Genomic DNA, 16,186 nt, shown 5'->3' on the forward strand with positions numbered 1-16,186 from the left:
CAGAGCTGGAAAGGGCGAGGCAGAGAGGCCACTTCTGGACTTGGCCTGAAAGGGTGCCCTCCCAGTTGCTGCCACTTCACTTCTCAGGAAAAGGATTCAAGAGCCAAGGGTCTCCTCAGCTACCATTTCAGACAAAGCTAGGACATTCCCAAAATCCTGTGCCAGAAATTATTCTCAGCTTATACAAAATGCATACAAAGCAAGTCCCTGCTCTTCACCCATCTCCCACTTATTTAATATTTATGAAAGCTGATTACAAAACACAAATTTATCATTTAAGCCTTTAGCCAAGTTTTAAATGACTCCAATGTTTATGCTAAGCAGACAAACAGCCTTCTGTGGTTTTCTCTTTCATAAACTTCAATCCCATTCAAAGGCAGGTGAGAGGCTGATCTGGTCATCACAAACTTTTTATCCATTCAAACCACAATATGACCAGAAAGACGTTTTTTTTCTTCCTACAAGGTATTTATCTCAGATGTTAATTGGTGCTGGTTGTGTGTGCTGTGGGTACCTCACACTGTGCAAGAGACAGAGGATGAAGACACACAAAAAGGAAATTCTGCCACAGGAGCACACAGCTGAGATGCTGAGGACACTGCCAGCTTGATGAAGGGAAAACAGGGTTCTTTCCTATAGTAGGAAGTGGGAAAGGCTTAAAGTTTTGGATTTTTAATTTTGTTAAATTTACGTATTTTTATTTGGAAATGTCTGTATCAGTGCAGAAAAACAAAGTTTTAGAGACACTGGATGCCATTACTTTATATATCATTAGTTTATTATAAAGAAATAAAGTTTAAATAAAATTTATAAATTTAGTTTATTATAAAGAAAGACATGGAAATTATTTATATGATGAAATATTTCAGGACTTCAGTGGAAGGAGCAGCTTCACGTGATGTCATTTCAATAGTGATTTATTTCTGTCTGCATTCTTTCCAAGAATGTCACCACCTTTAAATAAGAAATAATCCTGTCACCTAGAACTACTTTGGTGCCTCTATATTCTGCGAGAAGAATTTTGTCTCCAACTTCCACACTAATTGATCGAATCTCTCCACCCTTTCCTTTACAGCCTGATCCAACAGCTACCACTGCTGCTTGTGATACTTTTCCGTGAGATTTTCCTGCAGGCATAATGCCTCCTTTGGTTACAGTTTCAGCTGCACTCCTTTCAACCAATATTCAAAGAGTGAAAGAAATTTTCTACATGCTGGTCCCGCCATGACTCCACTGCCACAGCTTTGGTGCTTCCAGTTAAATGATGAATTTCTCCTGCTTCCCAGCACTCTCAATATCTAAGCCTTGTAGTTCATTTGCAAATGAAGATTAATTTACAATTTATATGCTAGAGCCATGTTTACTGCTCCAGCATACAGCCATCTATGCTTGCTCAGAGTTGATAGAAACAGTGCCAAAAACTGCTATGTCACTCAGGGTCCCTGCAGGAAAAGACGGCACAAATTGTGCACCTGAAGGAACTTAATAATGGGATTATTTACACAGGTTTGGGTAAGGTGCAGGGAGGGGAGCTAGTCACAATGAGGAGCCTTAGGTCAGAAGGGTCAAAGGGAGGGACCATTTACTAGAATCCAGAGAGAACAGCTATTGGGAGAAGGTCCCTCCCAGGAGTGGTGGCTTTCAGTAGAGGAACACAGCCAATCCAACAACCCCTTGGCCTATTAATGTACGACACATAGGCAGATAGAAAAGGGTAGGAACTGGACCTGAAGGGCAGGTGGAAAATGACCTGTGCAGCATCTAATGGTTGGAGAACAGTTTCAACAACAACAAACCAACCAACCTTATGATATAGCTATACAAGAGAACACTCAGCCTTTTTAGAATAATGGTCTGAATCCAGATCTTATTGATGCTGTCATGGTAAGATATCTACAACATGCAGTAAGTAGTAAGAAAAGCAAATTATAATCAGTAAATACACTAAGATGCCAAATTTGGATATGTATTAAATGTTAACAGAGGTTAAGTGTGCATGGAGGGATGTAGGTGAATTTCCCACTCCTTATCTATATATTTTTAAAGTTTTATTTATGTACACCTTCTCAGTTTGTCCTCTATTATATCCCAAGCATCATTAAGACAACAAAGAGTGCTTTGACTTGACTGGAGAACACAGAAAATAACTATAGTGAAGCTTGGATTCAGATCTCCTCTTAGGCTGAGCTCTTCCAAAGGCAAACTATGACTTCTTTGTCACCAAAAATACAATAGAAAATAGGAAGAATGCTAGTGTCATTAACAGACACGATCACAGAGGTTTACCTTAACCAGGCCATCTTTCAGAAGTCAAGTTGCTCAGGGTAGTTCAATAGGGCTGCATTAAACCACAATAAGGAGCAGTCTGTATTTGGAGAAAATGACTCCCAGATCTATTAGACATACATGTTCCCCAACTGGAGAACATCATCTCAACCAACCAACCAACCAACCAACCAGCCAGCCAGCCATTGGCTGGCCATTATGAAGAAGAATATATTTGAAAAATAAATTGTAGAGAAGGCTGTAGATTTCTCTACAACCTCTCTTCTCCTCTCAGGGAGTTCAACAGAAAGCTCGTTAACTTCTCAAATGAGAACAATGGGGAAGGTGCCTGCCCTACTTTCTCAGGCTGGGTGGGCTCTCCCATCCCTGCAGTGAGGCAGAGCTGTGTAGGAGGATCACCAGTTGAAGGGTTTGAACTCCAGTGGTTCCCCATGACTCTGCCACCACCAAACAACAAAGAAACTCCTGCAAAGAGCTCTGCCTTTTTGTTTGTTTGTTTGTTTTGAGACAGAGTCTCACCCTGTCACCCAGGCTGAAGTGCAGTGGTGTGATCTCCGCTCACTGCAACCTCCGCCTCCTGGGTTCAAGCAGTTATCTTGCCTCAGCCTCCTGAGTGGGTGGGACTACTGACACATACCACCACGTACGGCTAATTTTTGTATTTTTAGTAGAGATGGGGTTTCACCATTTTGGTCAGGCTGGTCTCGACCTCCTGACCTCAGGTGATCCACCTGCCTCAGCCTCCCAAAGTGCTTGGATTACAGGCATGAGCCACCATGCCCGGCCTGAGCTCTGCCTTTCTTAAGGTCTGAAGGCACTCCAGGCCTCAGTTCCCATTCTCGGAAGCTCCAAGCACAATAGTAACATTAATATCTACCACTTAGTCAACACTTTATGCATGCTAGGAACTATGCTAGGCAGTTAAACACATCTCTAATTGGTAAAACACTCTGAAACACAGATCTAACTGCCTCAGTTTCACAAATAAGAACAACAACAGTGAGCTTACTGAGGTCGTCCATGCACCGAGGTGGAGATGGCGGAGCTGGGGCTCAAAGCTGGACCTGCTGACTCCCGAACCTGAGCCCATCTGCTGTCCTGCACTTCCTTCTAGGAACAGCGTAAGGGGCTCCCACCCCACAGCCTTCCTTCTGCCTCCCCAGGCCTCACAGTGAGGAGCTGAGCTAGGCCCAAGCACTTTCAGATCCTTCAGAGCAGAGTTCCCCACATCCCGGGGTCCAAGAACAACAAAGAAAAACATCAGCAAGGACAGGATATGGCAAAGCAGGCTACGGGCACTGGTCAGGGATAGGGTGGGAAGCAGCCATTAACTAATGCCCTATTCCAGGAAAGCCTGCCAAGGCCCTGGGTTTAGGGCCAATCACTGGGGGAAACACTTTTGGAGTCTCTCTTTAGAGAGCGATATCCACAGAAACCAAGTATAATACCACTAAGAAACAACATTGAAGGGTTACACATGAGGGGCCCTGTTAATGTTTAGGATGTAAGCAAACCTTGGTCTTCTGAATTCTTTCCAGTAAGACCACAATTGCCTTTAAGTTTTTTCAAATTTAAAATGTAGCAGGGCTTCTGCATTTCAGTCACACCAGAGAACTGGCCCACAACACCTAGATCTTGGATAGATCTAGATCCCTGGGCCATCGCATGCACTTGCAATCTTTATCTGCACAGGTGATATCAGCAAATGAACCTCCTCTCGATGCAAAGAGACACTGGCTTATGAGCCCACACAGCCAACCTCAAGCCCAGCTTTGCCCAGGTGATTTTGTATTTCTTGGCCAGGAGGAAACAGTGGAGCCCATAAGACTGCCCAGAAATGCTGCATGTTAACAGGACATAAATATCCTGGGAAGAATCGCCCAGTACTGCTGACCTCTCCAGGTGGGCATACGCTCAGGAGCCATAAGGAAGAGGTGATTCATTGGACTGGTAAAGCTGATTTCCAGCCCGTTTAAAGGATTCTGAGACACTGCCTTGATAGCATATCTAGGGGTCATCCCTCAGTATCCACAAGGGATTGGTTCCAGAACACCATTTGGATATCAAAACCTGTGGATGTTCAAGTCCTTGACATGAAATATTACTGCATATAACCTACATACATCTTGTATATTCTAAATCATCTCTAGATTACTTATAATACCTGATACAATGTAAATGCTATATGTAAGTAATTGTTATACTGTATTTTTATTTGCATTATTTGTTATTGTTGTTTTATGTTTTTCTCCCAAACATTTCCATCCACAGTTGACTAAATCCACAGACGCAGAAAACCATGGATATGGAAGGCTGGCTGTACTCATCTCTTGGCCTGATGCTCGAGGCCCTCTCACTACCTGGTGCAAATCTCACTTTCTACCCTTATTTCTCATTCTGCCCTTACACACACTTAGCACCCTAGAGAAACCAAATGACCTGAGCTTTCCTGGCTCCACGCCTCTGCTCATGCTGCTCTCTCTACCCACCTCTCCTCGTCCCACCAGCTTCAATCTGGTTTTAACCATAAGACTTAGTCTTTTAACTCCATGTCAAATCCCACTGCTCTAGTGATCATTCCTGAATCTCTTCCCACCCTCTCATACCTCCTGTCTCCACTCCCCCACCCACTGATTTTTTAAAAAATCTCAGACCTGGGTGAGAGTCACTGATGTTTTTCTCTCTTGACCTCTGCAGCCATTTCAGAGCACACTGCACTTATCTTCACCCTCCTCTTAAATTTATCTTGAACTTTTCCTACAGCTGACTGTAAATTAGTAAAACTCTGTTTTAAAAAACAAAGGTAGAGCACATATTCCTACAAATATACATACTCCTGTGTGTAATCTCCTGGCACTCCCCTCCCCCAAGCTATCTCACTCATAGTGATTTTCCACGAGTGGCCAGGCATCTAGCACAGGCTCATCAAATCTTTGTTTACTAAGCAATGAAAATCTTCTGCACAGGATTCCTCTGTCTCTGCCTAATCAGAATCTTAAGCTTCATCTTCTACCTTATCTGGAGGTAGCGCTGGAAGCACAGCCTCCACCCCCAACTCCATTCCTTCACTGGAAACAGACTGGCTTTGGTTTACATAACTTTCCAGCACCTACCCAAATAGAGTTGGGTAGGGCATTAAGTCTACAGATTGCTCAAATGGACATGCCAGCTGTAGTGTTCGCTTCCTCTTGAAGAGCTAAATGCAGTTCTTGAAATTATTCCTCAGAGACAGACCCAGTCCACTTCAAAGGCAGCTTCCACTCAGTAAGAAGCTTGCAAGGGTGGTACTTTTAACATTCCCAGGGTGTTTACCTATCTTTGAGAAACACATTCTTCTGCTCAGCGAGACATGCCATAGGTCACTGAGAAATACTTCGGTACATATTTCCAACTAATAATGGCTATGAAAGAAAACTGGGCCTCTGACTCCCAATGTTTTCTACTCCCTAATCTTCATTTCCTGAACCACTTAGCCCTCTTCTGCCTGACCAATCTGGGAATGTGGGATGGGCAGGACCCTTCTGCTGGAAGAAGTATTTGGCCTTCCAGGACAGCACAGTAAGAATAATCATGGAGAAGCAGGGACTAGAAAAGCCTTCCTCTTGCAGCTGTAAAAAAGAATGAGATCGTGTCCTTTGCAGGCAACATGGATGCAGCTGCAGACCATTATTTGAATTAACACAGGAACAGAAAACCAAACAGTGCAGCATGTTCTCCCTTAAACATTGGGTACTCATGGACATAAAGATACAACAATAGACACTGGGGACTACTGGAGAGGGGAGGGAGTGGGGGCAAGGGCTGAAAAACTAACTACTGGGGACTATGCCCACTACCTGGGTGATGAGATCAATCGTATCCCAAACCTCAGCATCATGCAATATACCCATGTAACAAACCTGCACATGTATCCCCTGAATCTACAATAAAAGTTGAAATTATATATATAAAAAAAGAAAAGCCCCCTGTCCTCCCCTAAACACCCCATCACACCTCTCAACTAACCCTGGATCTTCTCTCTTCCTCCTGAACGACTCATAGGAAGTACTCCAGCTCATCTTAAGCATCTCCAGGGTGAGCATGATTCTCTCAATGGGGCTGATGGGATCCAAATATTTCCAAACAGCATGTCATTTCTAGAAACTGCCCCTCCCTCAGCCCTGCTCTGCTGGGGCCTCCACCGACTAATTTAACCATTAAGGGACCTGTCTTCTGTGATCCACGCTACCTGAGGCTCGCCTCTTCTTACGATTGTCAGAAACACATTAGTTACAGAGTGAAGGAACCAGAGCAACCCTGCCCAGATCCTGGGCCTGACAGTTGGCACTCAGGGGAGCTGTGGTGGGCTGCGGCCAGCCTGGCCAGCCCAGCTCCCTGTGACGTCATGTCGGCCTTACCTCATCCCACTCCGAGGCGAAGGAGGGTGATTTCTCCAGCCTCTTCTTCCCAATGCTGCAGTTGGATAAGGACTCGCTCCGACTCCCCATGGTAGCGTCCTCTGTGGGTGAGCAGGTCAGGAGATCAGAGTCAGACTTGGACAAGCTGCGGCTGAGTTTGAGTTCAGCTTTGGGTTTGCTGGTGGGAGGGGCTCGGCTCCTGGCCCCACTCCGGTCTCCTTCCTCAGCACCACCAGGGTGCGGAGATGCTGTGTGAGTCAAAGTTTCAGGGTGTGAGCGGCTGTTGGTGGTGGGCAGGCCTGTTAGGTAGCCCGCTCTCTTGCTCTGGTCCAGGGCACTGGGTTGGGAGGCTCCAGGAGCATGCACACCCGTCTCCTCCAGCTGCATGCTGGCCTTGTGGCAGGCGCCCTGCTGGGGGGACCCGTCTGGATGGCTCTGGCCAGCAGTACAGAGCAGCTGGAAAGGGTCCTGCCCCACCTCGCACACCGGGGAGGAGCCGTGGAGGAGGCCTGAGAACTGCTCTGGGACCTGCCCGTCCTGCCCCTCCGCAGAGTCCTGGCTCCGGCTGCTGCTGCTCTGCCTGTGGTCTTGGAGTGGACGGAGAGACAGAGAAATAAAAAATTAAACGTGGCAAAAATCAACAAAGTTCCAATGCAGCAAGCATACGGCACAGCAGAGGAATTCACAGAGAAACAGGAGAGAAACTGGATAGGCTGGGGAGGGGGAGAGGAAAGAAGAAGAGAGAGGAAGGAAGACAGTTTTCATATTGTTCTTAATGTTCAATTTGTACCCAAAGTCAGAGCATTTGTGAAATTCCAAACACTGGCCTGATTAATGCTATCTGGCAGCCTTCCCTGTTGTTAGATTTCTGTTAACATTAATGACCAGACCTTGCTATATAAGGCGAGAAGAGTGTTAACTATAATCTAGAGAAAGGACACAAGTCAGGACAGAGTGAGTGAACATGGAGCAAAAGTGAGAGCGCCAGTGGCCAGTGAGCAAGCGCGAGCAGTGAGACTCACTCCTGGAACATCTGATACATTTCCATAAAGGCCAAAGTGTTATTTAAAGGCCACCCGCCCTCCCTTCCTTTGGCAAGCAGCAACAGAAAAAAAAAAAAAAAAAAAAGGTCACGATCCACAACCTGCAACTTCTGGAATTCCTTAACAGAAACAAAACGGCAGAGAAATAACTGCTTCCTTCCTCCGAGGGGGCCATTCCGAGTTCCACGCCTCATCCTTCCTTCCTCAGGGAGCACAGACTTTTCTTTCTCTTTCTCTCTTTTTTTTTTTTTTTGAGAATGTATACAACTTGCTTCTTCCAAAATCTCCCAGCTGCTCATATTTGTTTAAGTTTAACCTTAGTTGATCCACTGAAAACAAAATGGTCTAATTTGTCAATGCCAGGAGACATTTGCAGTTCTCTCGAGACTTCCCCAACATCCTAGAAATCTGACACTACTAGCTCAGGAGGCCAACTACTACTGTACACTCAAATACCTCGCCCTGAAGTAGCATAAATAGTTGGTCAAATCAGAATCTAACATCAGCACTACACTGGCACACCCAGGGGCTTCCCTTGCATGAACTCAGTCCCATTAAAGATTTTAACCCACATCATCAGAGTAAATAACATTATGTCCAGCACTAGCTCACATTCCATAATATTCAACTTTATCTTCTCTATACGTGGAATCTGTTGCACCTACAACAAACAATTCCCTAGTCTGCTCAAAACTCTCAAGAACTATTCATGAGCTCAGAGAATCTTAGAACCAAAAGGGTCAACTATGTTTACAGATGAGAAGTCTTAGTGGTTACCCCAGGTGGTGGGGGAGAAGACTTTAACCCAGGAGCCTGAAGATCTGGCTCTGGTCCTGGCTGAGCTGTTCTCTAGCTGTGTGGCCTTGGCAGTGATTTCATCTTACTGGGCCTCAGTGTCTAAAGTAAGTGGGCTGGGCTACATGATACTTAAAAATCCCTTTAGGCCGGGCGCAGTGGCTCAAGCCTGTAGTCCTAGCACTTTGGGAGGCCAAGACGGGCGGATCACGAGGTCAGGAGACGGAGACCATCCTGGCTAACATGGCGAAACCCCGTCTCTACTAAAAAATACAAAAAACTAGCCAGGCGAGGTGGCGGGTGCCTGTAGTCCCAGCTACTCGGGAGGCTGAGGCAGGAGAATAGCGTAAACCTGGGAGGCAAAGCTTGCAGTGAGCTGAGATTCGGCCACTGCACCCCAGCCTGGGCGACAGAGCGAGACTCCGTCTCAAAAAAAAAAAAAAAAAAAAAAATCCCTTTAATGTCATGATAGTGATGAGAATCCAGGTCTCCACCATGTCATGATGGTACACTTCTCCCACTTAGGGAGACGATGCCCCTGCTTGGGTACCTCTCCTGTTGCTGCCTACACAGTACCCACTCTCCCTCATCAGCACGCCTGAAGGCCCAAAGCCCCTTCTTGAGGTTCAGGTCTGCAACTGGAGAGGGTAGCCAGATGAGGAGGGGTGCAAAATGAAAAGTGCTTTATAAACACAACCTACTACAGTCTCCAATGCCCATGCATGATGCTACTGTCCTGTAACAGTGCTTCTTCCAAAACAGGTTTTAAGAAATAATCTCAACAACCAGCTCTCACAGTGAGCCCAACTCGCTGAGGTCTGAGCGGCGATACATTTCCCCCATCTCTCCCCTCTCCTCCCGGCTCCAGAAGAGCAGTTCGGTCTCCACAGTCTGTTCAGCTTTTCACGAGTCTAGAGAAGTGGCCAAGGGCAGCCAATTAGCTCCACTTTATGGCTCTGATTACTTATCCACAGGAGCACAGAAGCACCAACTTTGGCATGTCCCTCCTCTACACTTTATTTCTTTTGAGACCAAGTCTTGCTCTGTCACCCAGGCTAGAGTGCAGTGGCACACTCTTGGCTCACTGCAACCTCTGCTTCCTGGGTTCAAGTGATTCTCCTATCTCAACCTCCTGAGTGGCTGGGAGTACAGGTGTGTGCCACCATGCCCAGTTAAATTTTTTGTATTTTTAGTAGAGATGGGGTTTTGCCATGTTGGCCAGGCTGGTCTGGAACTCCTCAAGTGATTTGCCTGCCTTGGCCTCCCAAAGTGCTGGGATTATAGGCGTGAGCCACCGCCCCCTGCCACTCCTTTACACTTGACCACTTTGAGACTTTCAACCCCAACTCAAAAATGCTATACCGCAAAGGTCAGGTCCTGAGCAATGAACAAGCCCTGAAAAACTTGAATCCTTTAGGGAAGAAGGAATGTTGATTACACAAGAGTTTCACATAGCTTAACCGAGGCCCCAGGAAGCCACGACTCATGGCTATGAATATTACATACAACAACTGGCAGCCAGAACAGAGCTACCCAGTGGTGTTGCGTGGTGGGGCTACAGTCAGGATGACACATGACCACTTACCGTGGCTCAGGTCAATAGTACTTCGCAGGAGAAGCTGATGGGGACAGTTAATCAGGCTGCAAAATTTGCCATCTCTGGGATCACATTATAATGGCCAACTTCCTACAGATCCTGGCCCAAGGTACAATGTCCCTCTGCCTATATTTGAATGCAAGGTGACTTTGATAAAAGGAGCACAGGCTTCTACTGCTTTATATCAACTTCCAGCTTCATATTTAACAAGTAGGAGCTAAGGGACCAACAATGAAAGAAAACACCATAGCTCAGAACTGGGGGCCAGCCTGGCTCACACTGCCTGGGTGGACCTCAGAACTCAGGCCACAGAGAATGTTCGAACTGCTGCTGTGGGAGCCAACAATGCAGGCCCTGTGAAACAGCCACCCATTCATGCCAGCTATCAATGATGAAAGAGAGACAGATGCCAGGGGCTCAATACCAGACACAAGCCAGGGGGAAGGAAGTGGGCAGAAGGAAAGAATGGAAACTTATGGAGGAAGGAAATATGTGGTGTGGAGGAAGAATCTCTGAGGGACATAATCCTATTAGAGAAACCACAATCCACCAATATTGTGTGGAATATAAGAAATGATGGAAAGAAATTCTTATAATCATATGACTTAGCCAGGCAATTCCTAAGAAAGACACTTTGGTATCTGAAAGGCTTGCCTAGATCTAAGAGCCTAAGGCTGGTGTTCTCGTTCCCATTAAAAACTACATCCAAGGCCAAGATGAGTTTTTTTTGGCAGATCAATGGGTGGGAAAAGAATTACTCAATGGTTTCTTCCTTCTGCAAAGTAAGGATAATATAAGGTCTCTTAGGGACAAGGTGCTAACAATAGAGTACACTGATCAAGAAGCAGTTCTTAAGCAAATTACTTCACTTCTTTGTGCAATTCTGGGATCTTAATTGGGGGATTGTTGCGGTAATTAAATTATACGTGTAATGCATTAAGAACCATGTCTGGCACATGGCACACTCTCAACAGATGTTAAAATTGTTATTATCCTCCACACAGTATCCGTTACAACACACTTTGCTCACAGATGAGACCAACTACTTCTCCGTTCCTCACAGGTTTGACACGAGGATCATCAAAGATAAGGCACATCAAAGTACTGTGTAAGATATAAAGCACTTCACAAGCATTCATTACCTTCACCATCCTCATAACTCTGAGCAGCAGAAGGAAGGGACAGAAGGTAATATGGTGAGAGGGCTGAAGTGAGAAACTCTAAGACAGGCCCCAGAACTGTCACTGTAACCACTTATCCCATCGACAAATGTATGAAGTGTCTGACCTCAGGAGGCACCCAGGTGATATGAGGATAAAGAAGCTGGGTGTGGTGGCTCACGCCTGTAATCCCAACACTTTGGGAGCCTGAGATGGGAGGATCGCTTGAGCTCAGGAGTTCAAGATCAGCTTGGGCAGCATGGTGAGACCTCATCTCTATAAAGAATTTAAAAATTAGCTGGGTGTGGTGGTGCACACCTGCAGTCCCAGCTACTTGGGAGGTTTAGATGGGAGGATAATTTGAGTCCAGGAATTCAAGGCTGCAGTGAGCTATGATTATGCCACTGCACTCCAGCCTGGGAGACAGAGCGAGACCTTGTCTCCCCCAAAATAAAATAAAAATAAAAATAATTCAAAAAAAAAATAAAGATACCAAGTCTGCCTCAATAGATGCTTTAAGACAGGCATAAACCATATGCATGGCAGACAAAAAGGAAAGTCTGCTTACTTTGAACCAGAAGGTTTCTCAGAAGAGGTAGCTTTCGATCTGAGCACTGAAGGAGAAGTAAGACCTTGTCAGGCTTACAGAGAAGTAAAAATACATTAGAAAAGGCAGAGAAGGGGCAGGTGTGGCAGCATATGCCTGTAATCCCAGCACTTTGGGAGAATGAGGGAGGAGGATCACTTGAGCTCAAGAGTTAAGAGACCACCCTGGGCAACAAACTTCATGCCAGGGACTAGTGAAGCTGCAGAAGAGACCCTTAGGCCTTTCTCCCACGCTACTTCTCATGTTCCCCGAGCTCTGCCCTTCCCACAGTCTGCCCTTCTAGGAGAGAAACAAGGAGATAATGGCACAAAGGGAGGGAGGCCTGCTTCTTATGCTACCCATACATCAAGGCCAGCTGCTCTACTCAGTAAGGCACACCAGCATGCTAATTCCCAATCCCATCAACTTGTGATCCTCATTCATTTTCCTTTTACCCTGTGAGCTACCGAAGCAAGGGGTCTTCTGTGCTGCATTTTAATTACTATGATGAGCTATGGGATCTCAAGGGCTTTTGAATAATAACATTATTGAAAATGTGTTGAATAACACATTTTCATTCACCTCTGCCCACTTAAGGCTGAAGAATGCAGCTCATGTGAGGAGTTGCTAACTCAAATCAACCCTCAGGCCCAGAGAAGAAGGCTGGGGGACCCAGTGTCCCAGGTTGTTTTGTATTCTCTGTATCATGAGGATTGGAATCCTCTAGCTGCCTAGTGACTATGGTGAGCGTCAAAAACCATGGATGTGCAGGAGAACTCCCAAGTACATGGCTGCTTTCAGAGGGTCACCAGGCTCTCCCTGGAAGGAAGGTCCTGACTAGGTTATTCAGACATTTGCTGAAGACTGCAATTTGATAAGACAAATAGACTGACAGTTCATTTTGGTCCATGCAACATGAGAAATAGAATAAGAGCTAGATGGGGATTCAAGAAGTCCATGTTTTAGTTCCAGCCCTGTGACTTTTCCTCTTTAGGTCTCTTTCAAAAAATGAATGCCTGGGATGCATTCTCCAGGGCTTTGGAATTTAGGCTGGTTTGAATCTGTGATTAAATGACCTCTCTATGGTCCCTTCCAGTTCTATGATGTCAAGAACATGAATAGCAGCACGGCTTTTGATGAAATGGTTTTAGCCTCATGGTTAAAAGTATAGGCTTTGGATTCAGTCGCACTAGGGTTTAAGTCTCAGCTCCAATACCTAACCTTTTCTTCCTCAGCTCTGAAACAGGGACAAAAATAGCCCTACCCTGAAGATCTGTCACGAGATATACAATGACATAATCAACATAAATGAAATCAGCATGGCAGCTGGCCCGTGGGAAGCATTCAGTAAATGATAGCTGCTATCATTATCACCATTTTTCATTTACAGTCATTTCTGAACTCTTAGCTCATCATGCTAACACTGCACACACAGGCTGGTTTCCCTTCTCCTGACTCTGCAAAGGAGACTGATTTCTTCTGAGTAGCCCTGTTAATGAGGCAGAATAAAACTCAAATGCCAGGGAAGGCCAGTATTTTTGCAAGTTTGGTTTGGGATTACATGTAACAGCATAGTGGAAAATCTTCAGACTAGGAGCCATCTGTACTCACTTTGGGGCCCATAGGTATAGCCCAGCTTTGGGACTTAAGACTGTTTCACAGTGAGTTGGTCTTGATTATCTCATTATATCTCCCCCACTTCCCGGAACTCCTGAAGAGTCTGTTCTCTGCCTGTCATTGGACCTCTGACCTCTGGCCCCCAAACTTCCCTAGTTTTCAATATACCAGCTTTGCCCGGATCAGCTTCCAACCAGCCATGATTTCTAACCATGCCTAATTTATTAGCACATTTGCTGTCTTTGCTCCCCTTGATCTTCTGCCAGTTCCTGTACTGGGTATTCATAGCCATTTGCTTTCTCTTCTCCAGTTGCTGGAATGTTGAGCCCTTTTAAATACTCAAGAAACAACTGACTTGAGTCTTCTACCAATTCACCTAACTCAGCTGGCTTCCAACAGCTACTACTTATTGAGAACTACTCCTTCTGTGCTAGACACTATGCCAAGCATTTTCTTTCTAATATTCACAACAACCATGAGGTAAGAATTAGTATCCCTTCTACATGTAGAAACTGAGGCTTAAAGAGGTTAAATGATTCCCTAAATAATGGTCACCATCCAGTAAGTGCTAGAAAAAGAATTCAAATGCCAGCCTGATTACCAGGCCCAGTAAGCTTTTCACTCATCTCTTGAAAACTATGTAAGATCGATTTCCTCATCTCTTCTGCTCTCTTTAAGCCACAGCACCTGTACTTTTTGGAGGACAATCACATCAATTTCCTGGGAAGACAGATCAAACTTTTTTAATGACTACTCTCAACACCATGTAAAAATTGGGGGGTAATTTCATCACTTCTCTCCTACCTTAGAAATTAGACCCCATTTAGGATTTACCAATGGCCTTCTAACTGCCTAACCCTTTTTCTAGTTTTCATTCTTTTGGCTCTTTCTGTAGCAATGGATACTGTTTGCCCATTGCTCCCAGTACCCACTCCACCCTTCCTTCCTTGGTTATGGGACTTTTAGACAGGTTCACAGCCACCTAGACTAAAGACAATTACTTCTCACCTCCTTTGTAGCTAGGTGTAACCACATGACCAAGTTCTGGCCAGTGGGTTATAAGTGAAAGTGGCATGTGTAACTTGTGGGAACTATCTTTAAAGTGCCATTCTCCCCTTTCTTCCTTCCCATACTGATGGCTTGAACTTGGATAGCCATCTTGAACCATGAGATGGCAGAAGGGAGACTGGGTCCTTAATGGTCATAAACTGCCATTAAGCCCAGCACTCCCACTCTGGACTTCTATCTTCTTCAAACCACAGTTATTCAGGGTGTTCTGTCACACTGAGCCTTGGCTCCTAAGATATTGCGTTATCCCAGTTATCTTCCCACATTTCTTTCCCCTTGTGCCTCTAAATATAAGCTCTACTCTTTTAAAAAAAAATTACTATTATTTTAGAGACAGGGTCTCACTCTGTCACCCAGGTTGGAGTTCAGGAGGCTTGACCACCTGGGCTCAAGCAGTCCTTCCACCTCAGCCTCCAAGCAGCTAGGACTACAGGTGCACACCACGACACCCAGCTAATTTTTTTTAATTTTTTATTTTCGTAGAGGCAAGATCTCACTATGTTGCCCAGGCTAAGCGCTGTTTTGGACCTCTTCAATCTCTCTCGTCTCTCAGCAAAGGATTCTTTTTTTTTTTTTTTTTGAGACGGAGTTTTGCTCTGTCATTCAGGCTGGAGTGCAGTGGCTTAATCTTGGTTCACTGCAACCTCTGCTTCCCAGGTTCAAATGATTCTCATGCCTCAGCTTCCCGAGTAACTGGGATTATAGACATGTGCCACCACACCCAGTAAATTTTTGTATTTTTAGAAGAGATGGGGTTTCACCATGTTGGCCAGGCTGGTCTTGAACTCTTGGCCTCAAGTGATCCACCCATCTCAACTTCCCAAAGTGCTGGGATTACAGGCAAGACCCACCGTACCCGGCCTGGATTCTCTTTTATGTTAAGAATCACCTCAACTTGGATGATGCCTAAATCCATATTTCTAATCTTCACATCTCTCATCAGACTCACATTTCCAACTGTTTATGAAGTATCTTTACTTGGATGTTCTCTGGTACCTAAAACACCTCAAACATAACACATTTGAAACCGGACTTAACATCTTCCCTCAAACATGCCCCTCCCTCGATTCTCTATTCCTGTTAGTCGTACATTATTTTCTCAATTAACCAAGCTCAAACCTCGGAATCATCCTGAAATTCCTCTCCTGATTCCTATACATTTTGTTCCATGGTCCTGTTAATTCTGCTTCTTCTATACCTCTCCCACTCATACCTCCCTTCGTATAACTTCCTACTCTCCCTCTAGTCTGGGCTCCAATTACCTTAGAGAGACTCTGTGAAGTCTCTTGACTTTAGGGCTTTCCCGCCTCCAGTCTCTCCCAGTCTAAGCAATCTAAGAGTCCACAACTATATATTTCTGAAGTGTGGCTCCTATCCTGTCACCCAATTTAAAAAGCCTCAACAACACTGCATTGTCTTGGGAATAAACAGTGACGCTGGAGATCCAATGCTCTATGACAAGTTCCCTTTGTTCCAGCCAAACCGGATTACTCTTACCATTCTCCAGACATGTTCTCTATATCTCATATCTCCTCCCATCATCTCACTGTTGTCTATGCCACTCCTCCTGCCTGAAATGCTCTCTCCTTATCAGGTATAACTCTATCAGGTATAACTCTATCAGGTATAACTCTATC

At 45.2% G+C, this 16,186-nt stretch overlaps 1 protein-coding gene and 1 pseudogene across 6 annotated transcripts in view; both read right to left on the reverse strand.

Annotated features, from left to right (window-relative positions):
- ANKS1A (ankyrin repeat and sterile alpha motif domain containing 1A) overlaps positions 1 to 16,186 on the reverse strand; it is a 198,160-nt gene that overhangs the window by 68,453 nt on the left and 113,521 nt on the right. For all 6 annotated transcript variants that reach the window (XM_023212581.3, XM_023212578.2, XM_023212580.2 and 3 more), the window contains one exon: positions 6,684 to 7,270. In XM_023212581.3, coding sequence (XP_023068349.1) covers positions 6,684 to 7,270 — 587 coding nt within the window. The remainder of the gene's footprint in view (positions 1 to 6,683; positions 7,271 to 16,186) is intronic.
- On the reverse strand, positions 902 to 1,226 carry LOC111542899 (annotated as a pseudogene).

Source organism: Piliocolobus tephrosceles, chromosome 5 (genome assembly GCF_002776525.5).
Source record: "Piliocolobus tephrosceles isolate RC106 chromosome 5, ASM277652v3, whole genome shotgun sequence".
Taxonomy (NCBI): Eukaryota; Metazoa; Chordata; class Mammalia; order Primates; family Cercopithecidae; genus Piliocolobus; species Piliocolobus tephrosceles.